The sequence below is a fragment of the Pongo pygmaeus genome, chromosome 4 (genome assembly GCF_028885625.2).
Source record: "Pongo pygmaeus isolate AG05252 chromosome 4, NHGRI_mPonPyg2-v2.0_pri, whole genome shotgun sequence".
NCBI lineage: Eukaryota > Metazoa > Chordata > Mammalia > Primates > Hominidae > Pongo > Pongo pygmaeus.
Window position 1 is genome coordinate 37,088,885 of NC_072377.2, and position 17,918 is coordinate 37,106,802.

General features: G+C 34.1%; 1 protein-coding gene across 2 annotated transcripts in view; it reads left to right on the plus strand.

Annotated features, from left to right (window-relative positions):
* The window catches only part of NIPBL (NIPBL cohesin loading factor), a 202,422-nt gene that overhangs the window by 72,852 nt on the left and 111,652 nt on the right, over positions 1-17,918 (plus strand). For both annotated transcript variants that reach the window (XM_054487074.2, XM_063664732.1), the window contains exons 2-3: positions 14,682-14,824; positions 16,515-16,680. In XM_054487074.2, the coding sequence (XP_054343049.1) occupies positions 14,761-14,824; positions 16,515-16,680 (230 nt within the window). In that variant the 5' untranslated portion in view covers positions 14,682-14,760. The remainder of the gene's footprint in view (positions 1-14,681; positions 14,825-16,514; positions 16,681-17,918) is intronic.

Consider the following 17,918-nt stretch of genomic DNA (forward strand, 5'->3'; position numbering starts at 1 on the left):
AGAAAGAAATTAATCACTTAATAAGTTTCATCTCCCAGGGATAAGAAAACTTAGGTAAAGAGAGGTTAAACTACTCCTTCACGTTCAGGCAATTCAGTATTCTAATTGAAAGTGTTGTGTTTCCTTTTTAAGTCTAGTTTTGCTTTTTGTGTTTATGTGTCATAATTAATTGTGTTAAAACATAATTTTAGAAACCGATCTTTCTATATCCCTCTTTTCTATACCCCCCAATTTTACTTCACTTTCTTAAACAACAATAAAAGTCTCCTGTAACATAAGATAAAGCTTTTCTTCCTAATTATCTTCTTTAGGTACTTTAAAAATCAATTAGCTATCACATGTTCTGGACAAGGGGAATCACTATTGAGTTAATATCCTAAGACTTTCAAAACCCAGAAACAAAATAAAAAAAACACCAAAAATGCTGTTTGGAGAGTTTCAGGTTTAATTAAAGAGTTTGTTCAGGTGTTTTTGCTGTTTGGAATCATTACCTGAGAAATTATGCTATAACATATGGTCATGTGATTCTGTTTCCATTAGCCTTCTACCCTGGGATATATGGCTATTACATTTTCTTTTTAATAATCTGTGTTTCATAGTAAGTTTACTTTTGTGGAACTCTATTATTAAATAAATCAGAAATCTCACTTAAAATTTAAAAATTTATTTTTCTAATGAAAAATTGATATTACAGAACTAAATTCTTAAAATTTTATGTACAGAAAGGATATAGTATTTGATGTTATCAAAACTTACATGTTATGATTAGTTCATTGACCATAAGTATATTAATTTAGAAAAAAATACATCCCTAATTTACATCATCTTTAATTTGTATACTTGTCATATAGTGCAGGGGTCCAGTGGAAATCATAGAAAGGTTACTGTAGGTAATGAGTCACAAGTCACTTTTCTCCATTGATAGCTTCTTTTTCTGTAAATCGAACTATTTAAAATAATTTAGAAACTTAGATCCTTAGTAAAAAGCTGTTTTTTATTTGTCTTAAGTTGACTTTTTTTTTTTTATCCTTTTAAGTTTCAGGGTACATGTGCACAATGTGCAGGTTAGTTACACATGTATACATGTGCCATGCTGGTGTGCTGCACCCATTAACTCGTCATTTAGCATTAGGTATATCTCCTAATGCTATCCCTTCCCGCTTCCCCCACCCCACCACAGTCCCCAGAGTGTGATGTTCCCCTTCCTGTGTCCATGTGTTCTCATTGTTCAATTCCCACCTATGAGTGAGAACATGCGGTGTTTGGTTTTTTGTCCTTGTGATAGTTTACTGTGAATGATGATTTCCAATTTCATCCATGTCCCTACAAAGGACATGAACTCATCATTTTTTATGGCTGCATAGTATTCCATGGTGTCTATGTGCCACATTTTCTTAATCCAGCCTATCATTGTTGGACATTTGGGTTGGTTCCAAGTCTTTGCTATTGTGTATAGTGCCGCAGTAAAGATACGTATGCATGTGTCTTTATAGCAGCATGATTTATAGTCCTTTGGGTATATACCCAGTAATGGGATGGCTGGGCCAAATGGTATTTCTAGTTCTAGATCCCTGAGGAATGGCCACACTGACTTCCACAAGGGTTGAACTAGTTTACAGTCCCACCAACAATGTAAAAGTGTTCGTATTTCTCCACATCCTCTCCAGCACCTGTTGTTTCCTGACTTTTTAATGATTGCCATTCTAACTGGTGTGAGATGGTATCTCATTGTGGTTTTGATTTGCATTTCTCTGATGGCCAGTGATGGTGAGCATTTTTTCATGTGTTTTTTGGCTGCATAAATGTCTTCTTTTGAGAAGTGTCTGTTCATGTCCTTTGCCCACTTTTTGATGGGGTTGTTTGTTTTTTTCTTGTAAATTTGTTTGAGTTCATTGTAGATTCTGGATATTAGCCCTTTGTCAGATGAGTAGGTTGTGAAAATTTTCTCCCATTTTGTAGGTTGACTTTTTAAAAATTTATTTTCCCTGGCCAGGCGCAGAGGCTCATGCCTATAATCCCAGCTCTTTGGGAGACAGAGAGGGGCGGATCACCTCAGGTCAGGAGTTTGAGACCCACCTGGCCAACATGGTGAAAGCCTATCTCTACTAAAAATACAAAAATTAGCCAGGTGGGGTGGTGCATGCCTATAATCCCAGCTACTCAGGAGGCTTAGGCACAAGAATCGCTTGAACCCAGGAGTTGGAGGTTGCAGTGAGCTAAGATCGTGCCACTGCACGCCAGCCTGGGTGACAGAGTGAGACTCTGTCTTAAAAAAAAAAAAATGGACGGGTGCGGTGACTAATGCCTTGAAATCCAGCACTTTGGGAGGCCAAAGCAGGCAGATCACTTGGTCAGGAGTTCGAGACCAATCTGGCCAAGATGGTGGAACCCCGTCTGTACTAAAAAAAAAATTAGCTGGGGGGTGGTGGTGCACACCTGTAGCCCCAGCTACTTGGAGGGCTAAGGCACGAGAATCACATGAACCTTGGAGGCAGAGGCTGTAATGAGCCGAGATCGCACCCCTGCACTTCAGCCTGGGTGACAGTGAGACTCTGTCTCAAAAAAAAAAAAAAAAAAAATTATCCTCCCTAAAAAGCTATTCCATTATCTTTTTTCACATTCATTAGTTATATTATTTAGTGGTTATATTTGGTTCTCTTCAACTGTTTTCTGAGTTTTTGAAACCAATTGCAGAGATAGAGCCCAAGGGAAACATGGTTTAGCAGTAGTAGGACTGAAAAAAAGTTTTAATTCTTGCTAACCTCACTGTGAGACTGTAGTGTTTTGTACCTAACAAAAAATTTTCCATAGTAATCTTTAGTTTAAAAAAAAAACTCTTCTATTACAGAAAACTGTATAGTTGTTATACTGTACCTTCAAATTTTTGTTGTATTTTTTATTGTCATATTGTTATTGTTTTTTCTCAAATATTTTCAGTCCACAATTTGTTGAATCCATGGATGTGGAACCTGTGAATATGGAAGGCTAACTGTACAAAAAAATCCCAGAATTAATAAGTAAGGTTAGTAAGTTTTCGGGATACAGAATTAATATACGGTATTCTATTGTATTTCTGCATCCTAACAATTAACAATTGGAAATCAAAAATTTGTCAATTATAATAACATCAAAAATGTGAATTACTTAGGAATAAATCTGAAAAAGTATGTGAAAGCACCACAGACCAAAAACTAGTAAACATTGCTGATTGAAATTAAGGAATATCTAAATTAGTGGAGACATATAAATTGTTTGTAGATCATAATGCTCAATATGGTTATCACTTCTACCCAAATGGTTACATAGATTGAATGCTATATCTATCATATTCCAAGCAGCTTTGTAGAAACTGACAAGATGTTCTAAAATCCATATGTAACTATGAAAAAAAACCCTAGCATCAGAACAGTTTGGGGAGAGGGAATAAATTTGTACTAAAGCAGAGATATTGATTGGATAGTTGGATATGAGTCTAGTATATGGGAGAAAAGTCAGATTTAGAGATACAAATTTGGGAGCCATAAGCGCAGAAGCACTATTTTGAAATCATTCCACTGAATAGATCAACAGTAGAGTATGGAGAGGAAGATAAAAACCAGAAGAGGATCCTGGAGTGGCCAGTTTAGTCAGCAGAAAAACTAGGAGAATGTGTTGTTCTGGAAGACAAGTAAAGAATTATTCAAGGAGGAGAGAGTGATCAACTTTGTTGATTACTAGGTCAAATCATATGAGGTGAGAGGCTTGCCCACTGAATCTAGCAATTTTAGTATAATGGCTAACTGTGGCAAGGTATTTGGTGGAATGGAGAATAAAAACACATATGGTTATGGGTTCCAAGAGAAAGTAGGAGAAGAATTAGGGATGAATATAAACAACTGAGGGAATTTTGCTGTGAAAGGGAACAGAAAAATTAAGCCATTGTTGGAGAGAGATCATAGGGGTCAAGATAAAGGGTGGGGTTTTTTTGGGTTTTGTTTTTATTGGGAGTAGGGAGAATTATTTGCATATGTATGTTTTATGCTGATTGGAATTATTCAATATGTGGAAAAATTGATGATGCAGGAGAGAGGAGAATTGCTGAAACGGTATTTTTGAATGAGTTAGAGCAGGATAGAGATCAGTATGCAGATTACACATAAGTGATCCATGATTTTTTGCACCTCTTCCATGTATACCCTTTCTTGATTGCTCTTTCATGTGCTTTATTAATGATCTTACCTATTGGGAGAGTTTCCTAAAGTATCTGAAGCATATTCCATGTTCTCATACTAGATTGTCTTGAAGAACTGAGGATCAAAAATCAAAGTAGCCAGAGTTTCTTGAAAAGATTCTTAAGGCAGCCAGATTCCAAATGGCTAACAGAACCAAAATGGCAAAGACTATTACATACTTTTATAATTTAATATTAATATAGAAGTCTTGTTCACAAGTTTTTCTTATATTTCACATACATCTCAAAAAGTTTCCGTTTCGGCATTTAAACAAAAAACCACACACTTCGGGATCTTTTGCTTTCTAATATTGTTGAATAATCAATTCAGAAGAATCTGGCCAATCTTTGATGTGCTAGTAAAAAAAAAAAAAACCAAAGCTGAATTTTTATTTTCTCACTTATTTACATTAGTTGAAAGTGTGCCCTCTTGTGGACTATTCAGTAATTTTCACATAAAAGCCTTTTCCTTGTATATTGCAGACTAAATTAATTGTATATCATCACATATGTTTTGGTCAGACGTTGAGATCTAGATCTTAATGTTATAGTTCTTTAAAACCTAAACCTCATTTGGAAATAAAGTCATTGTTTGATTTTGCATTTCTAATATGATTGTGTATGAAACAGTCTTATAACAGTTTCAACCTGCATAAGGGACTTGGAAACAGGCTATTTCTTTTGCAGTATAAAAGAAGATGAGAAATAAATTTTGTTTTGGTGTGTTGGGGGTGGACTAGGAATCCAAACAATTCATAGACGCGCTTGGAAATTTCCTCCATAGCCTCTATGTAGAAATAAATTTTTAATAATCAAATTCCAGGACACAGAACTATTTTTTTCCTGAGGTAGTTTGTAGTTTTGTATAGTTTGGTAGAATTAAACTTTGTGTAACTAACTACAGGCCTCTGCAAATCCATTTAACTGTATAACAAACTGGGACTGTTTAACGTTATGTGAAGTTTTATTAAAGTCAGTTCATAGATGTGTATAGTTTTACTCATTGTTTTATTTCTCAGCAAACATACACATATTTTATAAACTGCTTTTGAGAAACCCTAAATCTCAACCTTATTTACTTAGTGGTAACTTTTCTTTCTCTGCATAATAGTACTCAGTAGTGTAAATATATCCTTCTAATACACGTTATAAATATGTGATATAGCTACACTATTGGGACACGCATATACATTATTGGTATCCAGCATGATGGCTGCGGAGAGCTCAGGGTTACAGAAGCAAAGCAAGTGTCTCAAGAGAGTTTTAGAACTTTGCTTTATTTTGCATTTTAAAAATTTATTGGAAGTAATTTGAAACTTTAGAAAAGCAGAAATGTTTTAAAGAAAGTGAGAATTTTTACAGTGCAGCTTATTGGGAACTTTTTGTTTTTGAGCTAGGATTTGAGGAAGATCCTTTCAGAAGTATCTTAAATAGCATGTGAAAAATCTGTTCTTGAATAGCAGGCAGGGAAAAGGAATCTGAAGGTGGCTTGACTGAAGTGAAAGGATTCTGCTGGAGAGACGCCACTCTCTAGGGACTAACTGACCTATTTAAAATAGTAAGTAGTACCACATAGATTTATTTATTTATTTACTTAACCTGTGTAGCTATTTAGCATTTATATCCCACCTATTTCCTAAAAGGGTTTTAGGTGGTTTATAATGTTAAATGTAATATAAACCAGGACAATAAAAATATACTAGTTTAAACTTTTTAAAAAATTCTTTAATGTGAGAAGGCTGAGCAAAGGGCAAGGAGAACCTTTTCATTCTCCCCCCAGAAATCTTGCTCCTCTTTTACTAAAGCTTTCAGTCATCTCTCCAAGTGGTGGCAGGGCAATTCTAAGGTCTGACCTTAGTATGTTAACAGATTTACCCTTAGTTTCCTGGCCCACTAAGACTCCAGCAGACTTTCTGTTGTCCAGCAGGCTGGGCTGCAGCCACAGTATAACAAGGTCTGAATCTCAGCCTTGTGAGATGAGTATGCTTTTCCAAATTCTTATTTTCTTCAGATATTTTCCTCCCTTAAATGTGTGGATGGTAGCTGTTTCCTGTTATTTGCCATTCCTGTATTTTGTAGAATCCTTTTTATACCTTTTAGTTAACCATTTTTTTTACTACTTAATAATTCTATATATTAAATTTTTCCTGCTCAAAAACAGTGTGTGCGTGTGTGTATATATATATACATATATCTGTGTGTGTGTATATATATGTATATATATATGTACTTAGTTTTAAGCCTTTCCCCCACCACCAAAAAAATTAACATTAGCAAAGAAGGTGTTAATTAGCTAAATATTCCACATATATGAAATTTCAGTTTATTCAAAATAATGTTACAATCACACAAGGTGACAGTATAGTATAAAGAGTACTGACCTAGAGATCAAACACTTATATTCTAGTCTTGGCTAGTGAATTACTAGCTCAGAGACCTTAAACAGACACTTATCTTCTTTGAAGAACTTTTACTGTTTGCTGTAGGTTTATCTTTTTTCCATAGCAGTGTAGATGTTTCTCAGTTTTATGTCCTTTAGACAAACATAAGAATATAAGATTTGGTTAGAAACACCTGAGTTCAAATCCTATTTCTGCTGCATGCTGCCTGTTTAGCTGTAGACAGAGTATTTATGCCCTGAAACTTAATTTTTGCATCTGTGAAATAGTGATAATCTTTACTATCCTTTGATATTGGAATGATTAAGGAAAGGGATATATAAATATCTGACACATAAGAAGTGCCAAAAAAAATTTCCTCTACAGCGTTACTTTATTTCTTACCTATCTGATCTATTATAATGTAACTGTTATCAACCCTCAATAAGTGGCTTCCATAATTATAGCTATAGTTCAGACTACTTTTGTCAGATTGTGAATTTCCAACTTCCTGCTTTAGACATCTCCAACTAGATATTACACTGGCATTTTAATCTGAACAAGTCCAAAATCACACCATAGTTACATGTAAGTACTGCAGTATTCTAACAGAACTTTCTGCTTCCATCCTCTGTCTCTTTCTCCCCCACCCTATTTTCCTTATCACTATTAAATTAGTCTTAACTGAAAGCTTAAGGATGTGGAAAAAGATATCAACATTATGTAAGAAACTCCCTTGCAGGCTCCAATTGACCTTTCTGGCCATATGCTCTGTCTAAAGTGTTTATGAATATACCTTGCATATTACATTAGTCTTTAGCACCTAGCTCAGTATACTTCATAGAAGATGCTTAACATGGGTAATTAAATATTCAGAGAAATCTATGTACATATAGCAGCAACAGGAGACTTACTAATTTTTTTATTTTATCATAGTTTATTTTACTATTTTCCTGAATCATAAAGTAATATTCTAATCATAATAAAAGTCCAAGGAGTACAGATAGAAATACCACCAAAATAAGAATTCCCCAGCATCTCAGCATATACCCGACCCCTAATCATTGTTAAAGATTTAACAATGTTCTTCTTTTTCATGCCTAGACCATCATTTTTATGAAAATGTGTTTTAAGCAAAAGTATTTAGCTTGGTTGATGAGCTTATGATGTGCACATTGATATTTTCGGTTAGCAATATATCTTTAATATATTTTCATGAATTTTAATAATCTTTGCCACTCTTCTTTATTTTAGTGCCAATTTGTGGAGAGATTGAAATATAGAATCATCACTGTAAAGTTGATTCAGGCTTTAATTCAATGATTCTTTCTCTTTTCTCCCTCTGAAATATGTACCCCCTTTACCACATTCTTGTGGCCAAACTCAAATTTTAAAGGGCAGAGGATGTTCCATCTTGTTAGCCATTTTGCTTGCCTAGCATAGTGTCTGACACAGTAACATAAGATAAATATTAATTGGATGCGTCATGAAGGACTAAATATTTTAGAAATAGTATGTTGTGTTGGGTGCCACTTACAACTCAGGAGGTACTGACAGGTTTGAATGAACTGTTATGTAACCTGATATGGCATTTTAAACAGTTAACTATTAAGCATAGTAGAAGGAAAATGCTTTAGTTATGTTAAAGACAAGATGAAGCAGATTTTTCTGGAAAACAACACAAAGTAGAGTTTAAAGCAATTTCAATTATTAAAATACTAAGACAGATTGAATAGTTATTATGAGAAAAGTTACCAAAATCATATCTTACATCCATGATGTATTTAGCTCATTATTAGTGTATTCAAAGATGGAGGAAATAAGGGGTTTGTGCTTGGTAAGATTCATTTGTTAAAATGTCATTGTGCAAATTTTGAAAAGAAAGGTTATGAACTTAACATAAAAAATATCTTGGTGTTTACTTACTCATTGTAATCTTGTATCCAAAACTGATTTTCCTCAAAGTGAATTTTGCTTTCTGCTCAATAGTTCAGATCAAGAAGAAAGTAAGAATAATTGAAGTGCCATAGAAATGTGAATCACATACTAAATGTGGTTGTAAAGTAAGGAGCCTAACTCCATAAAGCCAGAGTCACCATACTTCGCTGTCACATGGTATAGTATACTGACTAACAGTCTTTTAAACTGGATGTTTCAATCAACCCGTAAAATAATATTTAAAAAAGAATGAGACAGATCTGTATAAATGAAAGATTTCTAAGATAATATACATGGCAAAAGCAAGATGCAGAAGAATATATAATAAATAACAGCTTGCATTTAACGAACACTTAATACATGCCCATCACAATTTTAAGAACTTTACACATATTATTTCATCCTCACAACAAAATTTAATAATAATTACCTACCTCTTAGAGATGAGGAAACTGAGGTGCAGAGATTAAATAAGTTGTCCAAGGGTATGTAGTGAGTGGAGGAGCTTGGATTCAAACACACAGCCTAATTAATCTCTTTCTTCTTGGCTGTATATTTTGAGTACATTGATTGTGTATGCATAGTAATCTCTGGATGTACCGTCATTTGTTATACTAATAATATTGTTATACATTTTAGCTGTTAGTTTAAGCATCCATGTGCCAGATAGCCTGATTTTGACTCCAGCTGTATGGCCTTAGGCAAATTATTTATCTTCTCTGTACATCACATTCTTCATCAAATAGAACTGTAATATTAGCACCTCAGGTTCATATGAGGATTAAATGAGGATTAAATTTATTACATAGTAAGTGCTGAGCAAACATGAGTTACCATTTCTATTTTTTAATCACTAAAATGTAGTAAAAATGTTGTGGGAATATCTACATGTGTATGTTTTTCAACATGTATATGATTATTTCTTTAGGATATATTTCTAAAGGTGAAATTGTTGAGAAAAAATGATGCATTTTTTTAAGGCTTTGGTTATAGGGTGCACAGTGGCCCTCCAGAAAGTTTATCTACCATCAGATAATAAGAATGCCTTTTATTCCAAATCTGTCCCAATTTTAGTATTGTTATAATCCCTGCTGATACTGGTTTATTTGCATTTCTTTTGTTTGCTTGAGGAAGTTGTAAATTTTGTTGTGAAATTAAATGAAGAAGTGGAGTCTTTAAAAATCTTGGCAAATGCTTAAAAGTTCCCTTCAGACTCATTAGAATGGGCTAAATTGATAATTTACTATAATATCTTCCCCTCATTAAGCATTCTTTTAATTAAACCTCAAGCCATTCTTAAATTTAGTTTATGATTTCTCAATGTATTTTGTTTGATTTAGTTCTTAGTATTACAACAGTTAAATTTTTTTCTGCTTTCTGTTGCCAGTATTTATTTCTCCTACCTTATGATTTAAATAATTGTAGGTGAGCAGGCCCAAGACTATGACTTGTAATACTGTGGTGAAATATATACTGGAATGCCAAATAATTATTTATAATAGATCTTTCAGAAGTAGGAATTATTTGTATTGAAAAGATGCCTTTCCCTCTATTTGTTTTGGAAAGACTCCTGTTCTTCCTCTGTTCTCCCAAATCTGTTTAGTAATGCTGTTAACTTTCTGGATCACTTACTGTGTGCCAGGTGGTATGTCAAATGATATATGTGCATTATTTTATTTTATTCTCATCACCACTTATGAAGTGGGCTGCTTTCCTCACTCTTCCATTTTTTCAAATCAGCAACTCTCAGATGGCTTTGCCTGGTTTAAAATTTACCCACAATTTTAAAGACATTTTACCTGGACTCACAAAGCACTGTGCAGTATACCCTTATAGTTCTATTCCCTCCATCCCTTTCAGTTTTCAACTCACTAAATTTGTTTTATAATCTACTAATCAGTCACCAATCACAGATTGTAAAGCACTACCTTAAGTGACAGTTTTAAAGCCCTCATTAAAATCTTCTTTACAGTTTGGTTGCAGTTTCATTCTGGACACATGTCAGCTTCAGTTTTACAAAAAACAATATACTTTCACAGAGCCAAGCAGTCCAAAACATTATTCAATCCAGAGCCAAAAATGTCATAGCTAGTTAGTTAGGGGTGTGTTTGTTCATGTTTAGAATCCTAGGAACGCTATATCTTGATGGACCCTGGTCACCTTTCAACATAAAGTAGCAACATTTCCACAGATTACTTACATTTATTAAAAGCTGTGACTTTAGCTAAAATTGTAACCTCATTTCTACCAAATTCCTCTGCTGTTCTTCAAAATCTTGGATTTCAGTGGAATTAGCCGTAGTTCAGCAGTGAAGATCAAATATTTTTGTCAGTAATCATCTATCAACGTATAATTAAAGCACTTTAAACCAAGTAAGTATTGTTGCTCTCCCGCCCCTTCCCCTTTACTCCCAGTACTTAGTTGACATCATTTCAGTGCATTTTTATGTCACTGTGAAAAGCACAATCTTGTGGTTAGGTTTATTAATCTTCTGGTTCATATATGGGTAACTGAATACATAGTCATTTTTAGGCTAAAAATCCTAGCCTGGGGTTGGATCTGCTCTATTTGTTACTCACCTAGGACTTAAGAAAACAGTCAGGTAGCCCACAGTAGAATCCTCTAGCATATTACTCTCTTTAGGTTCCTATCCTCTGAGTTAAATAATTAAATACAGTCATTTGTTACTTAATCTGCTTGAATATGGCAGTGTACATGTACAACAGTGAGTTGTATATGAATAACAAGATATTTTTGTGATCTGTAAGTAATTTTCATTCAATGATTTCTTTCCGTTAATTACCAAGCATAAGTTGGAACTTTCTTATTAGCAAAAATTTATGAAAAATTGTGTTTTGGTGACCTTTATCAGATTTTAAATTCCAACCAACTTTTTAAAGTGCTTGATGTGACTACTAACTATGCAATGTTGCATTAAACTTCTTTAGTAATTGTTAAATAATCAAATTAATAATTTCAAAGAATAGAAATTAGTAATTTCACAGTGTAGCAAATGGACAAATACAGAATAGCTAGTAGTGATTATAGCTTTCCTATATTATTTCCTGTGCCTTTTCCTTTCAGTGGGCTTCTGCTAGAAATTTTGTCAGTCATTCACCAAAGGAAAGTAATGTTTTTTCCCTTAGCTGGCAATTAGTAAAGAATGTACATATAAAGGTCTTTAAACTGTAAAGGAAAAAGAGGAAATGATTACCACAAAGACAAGATAGTTAATACCCCTAGAAGGAACCAGAATGCTAGCCTTTTGGATGATGATTCTATGGATGCTTACTTTATAACTTTGTTAAATTGTGTGTGTGTGTGTGTGTGTACGTGTGTGTGTGTACCTGTTTAATGTACCTTTGTGCAATAGGTCTTATATTTATAATAATAATGTTTGGGGTGAAGGAAATTCTTAATTTTAACTACCTGTATAATTATACATTAAATAATTCTATTTGCAATGTTGCATTCAGACATATGAGTAAGGGAAATTATTAGTATTATGTCATTTGAATGTTTGACGTTTACAACTCAAAAACTTAAGAGGTTCTCTTAAAAGTGACTGACTAGCAAATACAACCTTAAAAAGATAAATATTTAAGCTTTTTAAACTGGAAATTACAATTCAGTTTTTAATCTTAGCTCTATGGTTTAGTTGATGTAGACTTCCATTTGCTGATTAATTTATAAAGTAAAGCTGAAACTGGATCCCTTCCTTACACCTTATACAAAAATCAATTCAAGATGGATTAAAGACTTAAATGTTAGACCTAAAACCATAAAAACCCTAGAAGAAAACCTAGGCATTACCATTCAGGACATAGGCATGGGCAAGGACTTCATGTCTAAAACACCAAAAGCAATGGCAACAAAAGCCAAAATTGACAAATGGGATCTAATTAAACTCAAGAGCTTCTGCACAGCAAAAGAAACTACCATCAGAGTGAACAGGCAACCTACAAAATGGGAGAAAATTTTCGCAACCTACTCATCTGACAAAGGGCTAATATCCAGAATCTACAGTGAACTCCAACAAATTTACAAGAAAAAAACAAACAACCCCATCAAAAAGTGGGCGAAGGACATGAACAGACACTTCTCAAAAGAAGACATTTATGCAGCCAAAAAACACATGAAAAAATGCTCACCATCACTGGCCATCAGAGAAATGCAAATCAAAACCACAATGAGATACCATCTCACACCAGTTAGAATGGCAATCATTAAAAAGTCAGGAAACAACAGGTGCTGGAGAGGATGTGGAGAAATAGGAACACTTTTACACTGTTGGTGGGACTGTAAACTAGTTCAACCCTTGTGGAAGTCAGTGTGGCCATTCCTCAGGGATCTAGAACTAGAAATTCCATTCGACCCAGCCATCCCATTACTGGGTATATACCCAAAGGACTATAAATCATGCTGCTATAAAGACACAGGCACACGTATGTTTATTGAGGCATTATTCACAATAGCAAAGACTTGGAACCAACCCAAATGTCCAACAATGATAGACTGGATTAAGAAAATGTGGCACATATACACCATGGAATACTATGCAGCCATAAAAAATGATGAGTTCACGTCCTTTGTAGGGACATGGATGAAACTGGAAATCATCATTCTCAGTAAACTATCGCAAGAACAAAAAACCAAACACCGCATATTCTCACTCATAGGTGGGAATTGAACAATGAGAACACATGGACACAGGAAGGGGAACATCACACTCTGGGGACTGTTGTGGGGTGGGGGGAGGGGGGAGGGATAGCATTGGGAGATATACCTAATGCTAGATGACGAGTTGGTGGGTGCAGCGCACCAGCATGGCACATGTATACATATGTAACTTACCTGCACATTGCGCACATGTACCATAAAACCTAAAGTATAATAATAATAATAATAATAATAAAAGGAAAAAATAAAAAAATAAATAAAATAAAATATACCAACACTTAAAAAAAAAAAATTTTATAAAGTAAAAGTATCTTAATGAAAGCATATCTTTGATTAATGTGTAATTATTAAAATATTATCTACTTACAAAAAAGGACTTACCAAGTACTGTTAAAGGGAAGATAAATGTTTTACAAGCCATATGTTGAAAATAAGAGAAAAATGTGGGGGCTTTGAACAGAATAACAAAGTGTTCAGTTTTACAGAATGTCTTCATATATTTTTCTGTGTGTGAAAGAGAATTCCATCATGATAAATACTAAACATTAAAGTCAATTAAGTCATTTGTGTGGGGAACATTAAAAATGTTAACACATGTCTTTGTCCTTTATGTGGTTGCATATTGATTATGTGACTTATAAGAAACATGTAGTGATAGTTGGAAAGACAAGCTAAGTACATGAACATTAAGTAATCATGCAAGATTGAAATAAGACAAGTTTCAAAAGATGTCACAAAGGAATATATAATTATTTACCAAAATAATATTGGGCAATAAATGTCATAAGTTCAGAGTAGATTAAGATACTCATTTGGGTGAATTTGAGGTTTCATGAAATCGTGGGAACACGCTTTGGATCTTGAAGAATTATAGGATTTGGACCAAAGTAGGAATGGGCTTCCTAGGTAGGAAGAATGTCTTAAGGAAATGTATAAAGATGGGAATACACAAGGGAGATTTGGGAGAATCTGATTAGATCAGGTTGGTTGGAGAGGGTGGTTTATGTAGGATAGTGATAAAAGACACAGCTAGAAAGGCAAGTTGAAGCTAGATTATGAGGTTAAATGTTTAACATGCTTATAATGTGGAAATGAATTACAGTGCTTGTCGAGGTTGATCAAGTATTCCTTTCTAGCAATCCAGCCTAGCAGTTAAGAAACAAACTCTGGAATCAGATTGCTTTGGTTCTAATTCTTGCTCCACTAGTTACTTTAAACTCACTGTAAATTAATTTCCTCTTAGTAAAATGCAAAAAACAATAGTAGCTACCATACTGGGTTGTTGTGAGAACTGAATTAATGTGTGCAAAGCACTTTGCAATTGCTTAACATATAATAAGTGGTATGTAAAAATGATTATTATATAGGTTGAACAAACAAAAGCTGTAACTTTTTTTTATAGTGATTAAGCATTTTCCTGATAGTAATATATCTGACATGTTTCTACAAATAATTGTCTGTTTTGTGTGTTGCAGTGTTTGGGAAATGGGAAGTAATGTCAGCTGGCACCTGAACTAAGTACTTTTATAGGCAACACCATTCCAGAAATTCAGGATGAATGGGGATATGCCCCATGTCCCCATTACTACTCTTGCGGGGATTGCTAGTCTCACAGACCGTAAGTTTGGTTAATTTATCTAATTTAAGTTCTACTGTGTGTTAACAATAATTTTTACAGTGACTGTTCTAAAAATTATTATAGGTTCTTTAAAACACGTTTACAGAAATAGCAACTGAAACTGCCCTTTAAAGAAAAAAAAATTGACAGCCTAATTTATCTAACTTCTTAGTGATGTTTATTTTGGTTGTCATGTTCAGTAATCTGTTGGAGCTTGTTGGAGGTATCAGCAGCCTATTTTACTCTTAGGACTTAAGAATTTTAAAGAACATTGCCAGTCTTTTGAATTTTTTTCAGAGATTTATTCTTTTGTTAGGCATTTGTAACTATAATTCTTAGTCCTTGAATAATGATACAAAAAGCTACCTACAATTTTAGTTACTGTGTCATCCTACCTGAATAAATAAAAGGAAAAAGCTATGAGAGGGAAGGGTAGAAAGTGAGAGGATGGCATACTTTTCTTTGTATAGCATTGTGCAGGATTTGGAACTTCATAATAAGGGAGCTAGGAGAAAGTATCTTCAAGAAATGTTTTTGTCCATGTTCAGTATCCTCCAAATACAATTTTTCTGGCTTTTGTTTTTTGTGAATTTCCAGTTGGTTTTAGTGGGGTAAAATAGATAACAGCCTATTAGCTTTGAGCTTAGGAAATTAGCGTAACTAGTTTATGAGGTCTAAATTAACAGGAAAGTACTGTAGGTGATTGGGTCAGCGTTACTTAGGTAAGAAAACTTTTTGAAACTGGCATTAGTTTTTATTATCACTTGGTTGTAGGTAAGGCATAAATAGGAGTTCAAAATCAGATATACTGTCAGGAATTTCTTTTTGGTTTTTCTCCCCATGATCTTTGCTATACCTAAATATTTTGTCTTTCCAGGAAGCCCTGTTTATTAAGTAATAATTTATTTTCTGTGTTTTTATTAATGAAAATCCTGTTGGTACCTATTGGGGCTGAGCACCATGATAATTATACTGTATAGGTGATTAGAAATTAAGCCAAAAACAAAGACACCTGATATTTTAGTGAGCTTTCTTAACCTTTAGACAAATGAACAAATTTGTTAGGTGAACAGAGATTAAACGGCTGAATTTAAGCTACTATAAAACATTTATGTTCTTTTGTTTGCTATTAGAAGAGAATAAATAGGAGATAACTAGGAATTTGGAATTTAGAAGAATATTTTAATATTCTTACAGAATTCTATGCTATGAATGCTTTCTTTCTAAAGTGAGGTATTTGTATATTCTTCAGCTTTTAAAAAACGTTACTTGTCTACTTTATGAAGAGTCAGATATTGTTATTTGATTTATTTGTATGAGCATACTATTGATTCTGAAAAATCTTATAAACAAGAACAAATGAGATTAATGAATTGCTACATTGGAAGTTAGTTTGTAACCATGCCCTTTTCTCTAGTCATTTGTTAATAAAATTTAAGAAATGAAAAGCAAGGATGAATATAAGGGAGCTGAATTTTATTCCTAGAGACTAGTATAATCTGTTATGGTCCAAGTGATGTTTTGGAAATTTTGTAGGGTTGATTGAGGTTTGTTAGGAAGAGGAGGAATGCCTTTTAATAATTTGTCACATTGATATTTATAACTTACTTTTAATCCCAAAATACAGATAAGCACTAAGGAGACTTCTACAGTCACTCAATTTCTAATAACCTGATTTTATTCCAAATAGTCCTGAACCAGCTGCCTCTTCCATCTCCTTTACCTGCTACAACTACAAAGAGCCTTCTCTTTAATGCACGAATAGCAGAAGAGGTGAACTGCCTTTTGGCTTGTAGGGACGACAATTTGGTTTCACAGCTTGTCCATAGCCTCAACCAGGTATCAACAGATCACATGTAAGTATGATCAATTTTATATCTAAGTGAAAAGTTTTGGCCTAAGAGAATCCGTATTCCTGGTTTTAATTCAAAAGTTTTTAGATACATAGTTTATTTTTAAAATATATCAATATCCGAGGGAGAATATAGTCTTATTGCAATAATAGATTAAAGAGATTTAAATAGGCAATATTTATTTTTAGATAATAATTCTGACCCATGTAGCTCTATGGATATTTTTTCAGCTCTTTTGAACTTATCTTGGGGGATCCATCATTTGTGCAGAGATCTGGTCATGAAACTACATCCCTGTCCGGGCGCGGTGGCTCACACCTCTAATCCCAGCACTTTGGGAGGCCGAGGAGGCAGGTGGATCACAAAATCAAGAGATCGAGACTATCCTGGACAACATGGTGAAACCCTGTCTCTACTAAAAATACAACAACAAAAAAAAAAAAAAAAAAAAAATTAGCCAGGCATGGTGGCGGGCGCCTGTAGTCCCAGCTACTCGGGAGGCTGAGGCAGGAGAATCACTTGAACCCAGGAGGCAGAGGTTGCAGTGAGCCGAGATCACGCCACTGCACTCCAGCCTGGTGACAGAGTAAGACTTCGTCTGGGGAAAAAAAAAATTATTTTTCACTACAAAACCAATACATATTTATAACAACAACACAAAAATGCGTAAAAAGTAAAATCTCTCATTCTTATCCCTTCATATTCCACCACACGTTACTCATGTAACCTTGCATTCTTTATTTTTTTTTAATTTAAAAATTCATCATGTAAGGGAATGAGGATAAACACATTATAATAGAGAGATATCTGCATTAGATGCAGTACATATTTTTGGGGCATTTTTAAAGCTGATGACTCTAAGGTGAGATACTTAGTAAATGGATTTTCTAATGGAGAAGCTAAGAAATGATTGGTTAAAATCAGAAGGAAGTATAATACTAATATTTTGTCACTCCCAAAATTCACCAATATCTAAATCACTTCTTTTTTCTTTTTTTTTTTTTTTTTTTTTTTTTGAGACGGAGTCTTGCTCTGTTGCCCAGGCTGGAGTGCAGTGGTGCATCCTTGGCTCACTGCAACCTCCACCTCCTGGGTTCAAGTGATTGTTCTGTCTCAACCTCCCTAGTAGCTGGGATTACAGGCCCCCACCACCACGCCTCGCTAATTTCTGTATTTTTAGTAGAGACAGATTTTCACCATATTGGCCAGGCTGGTCTCAAATTCCCGACTTCAGGTGATCC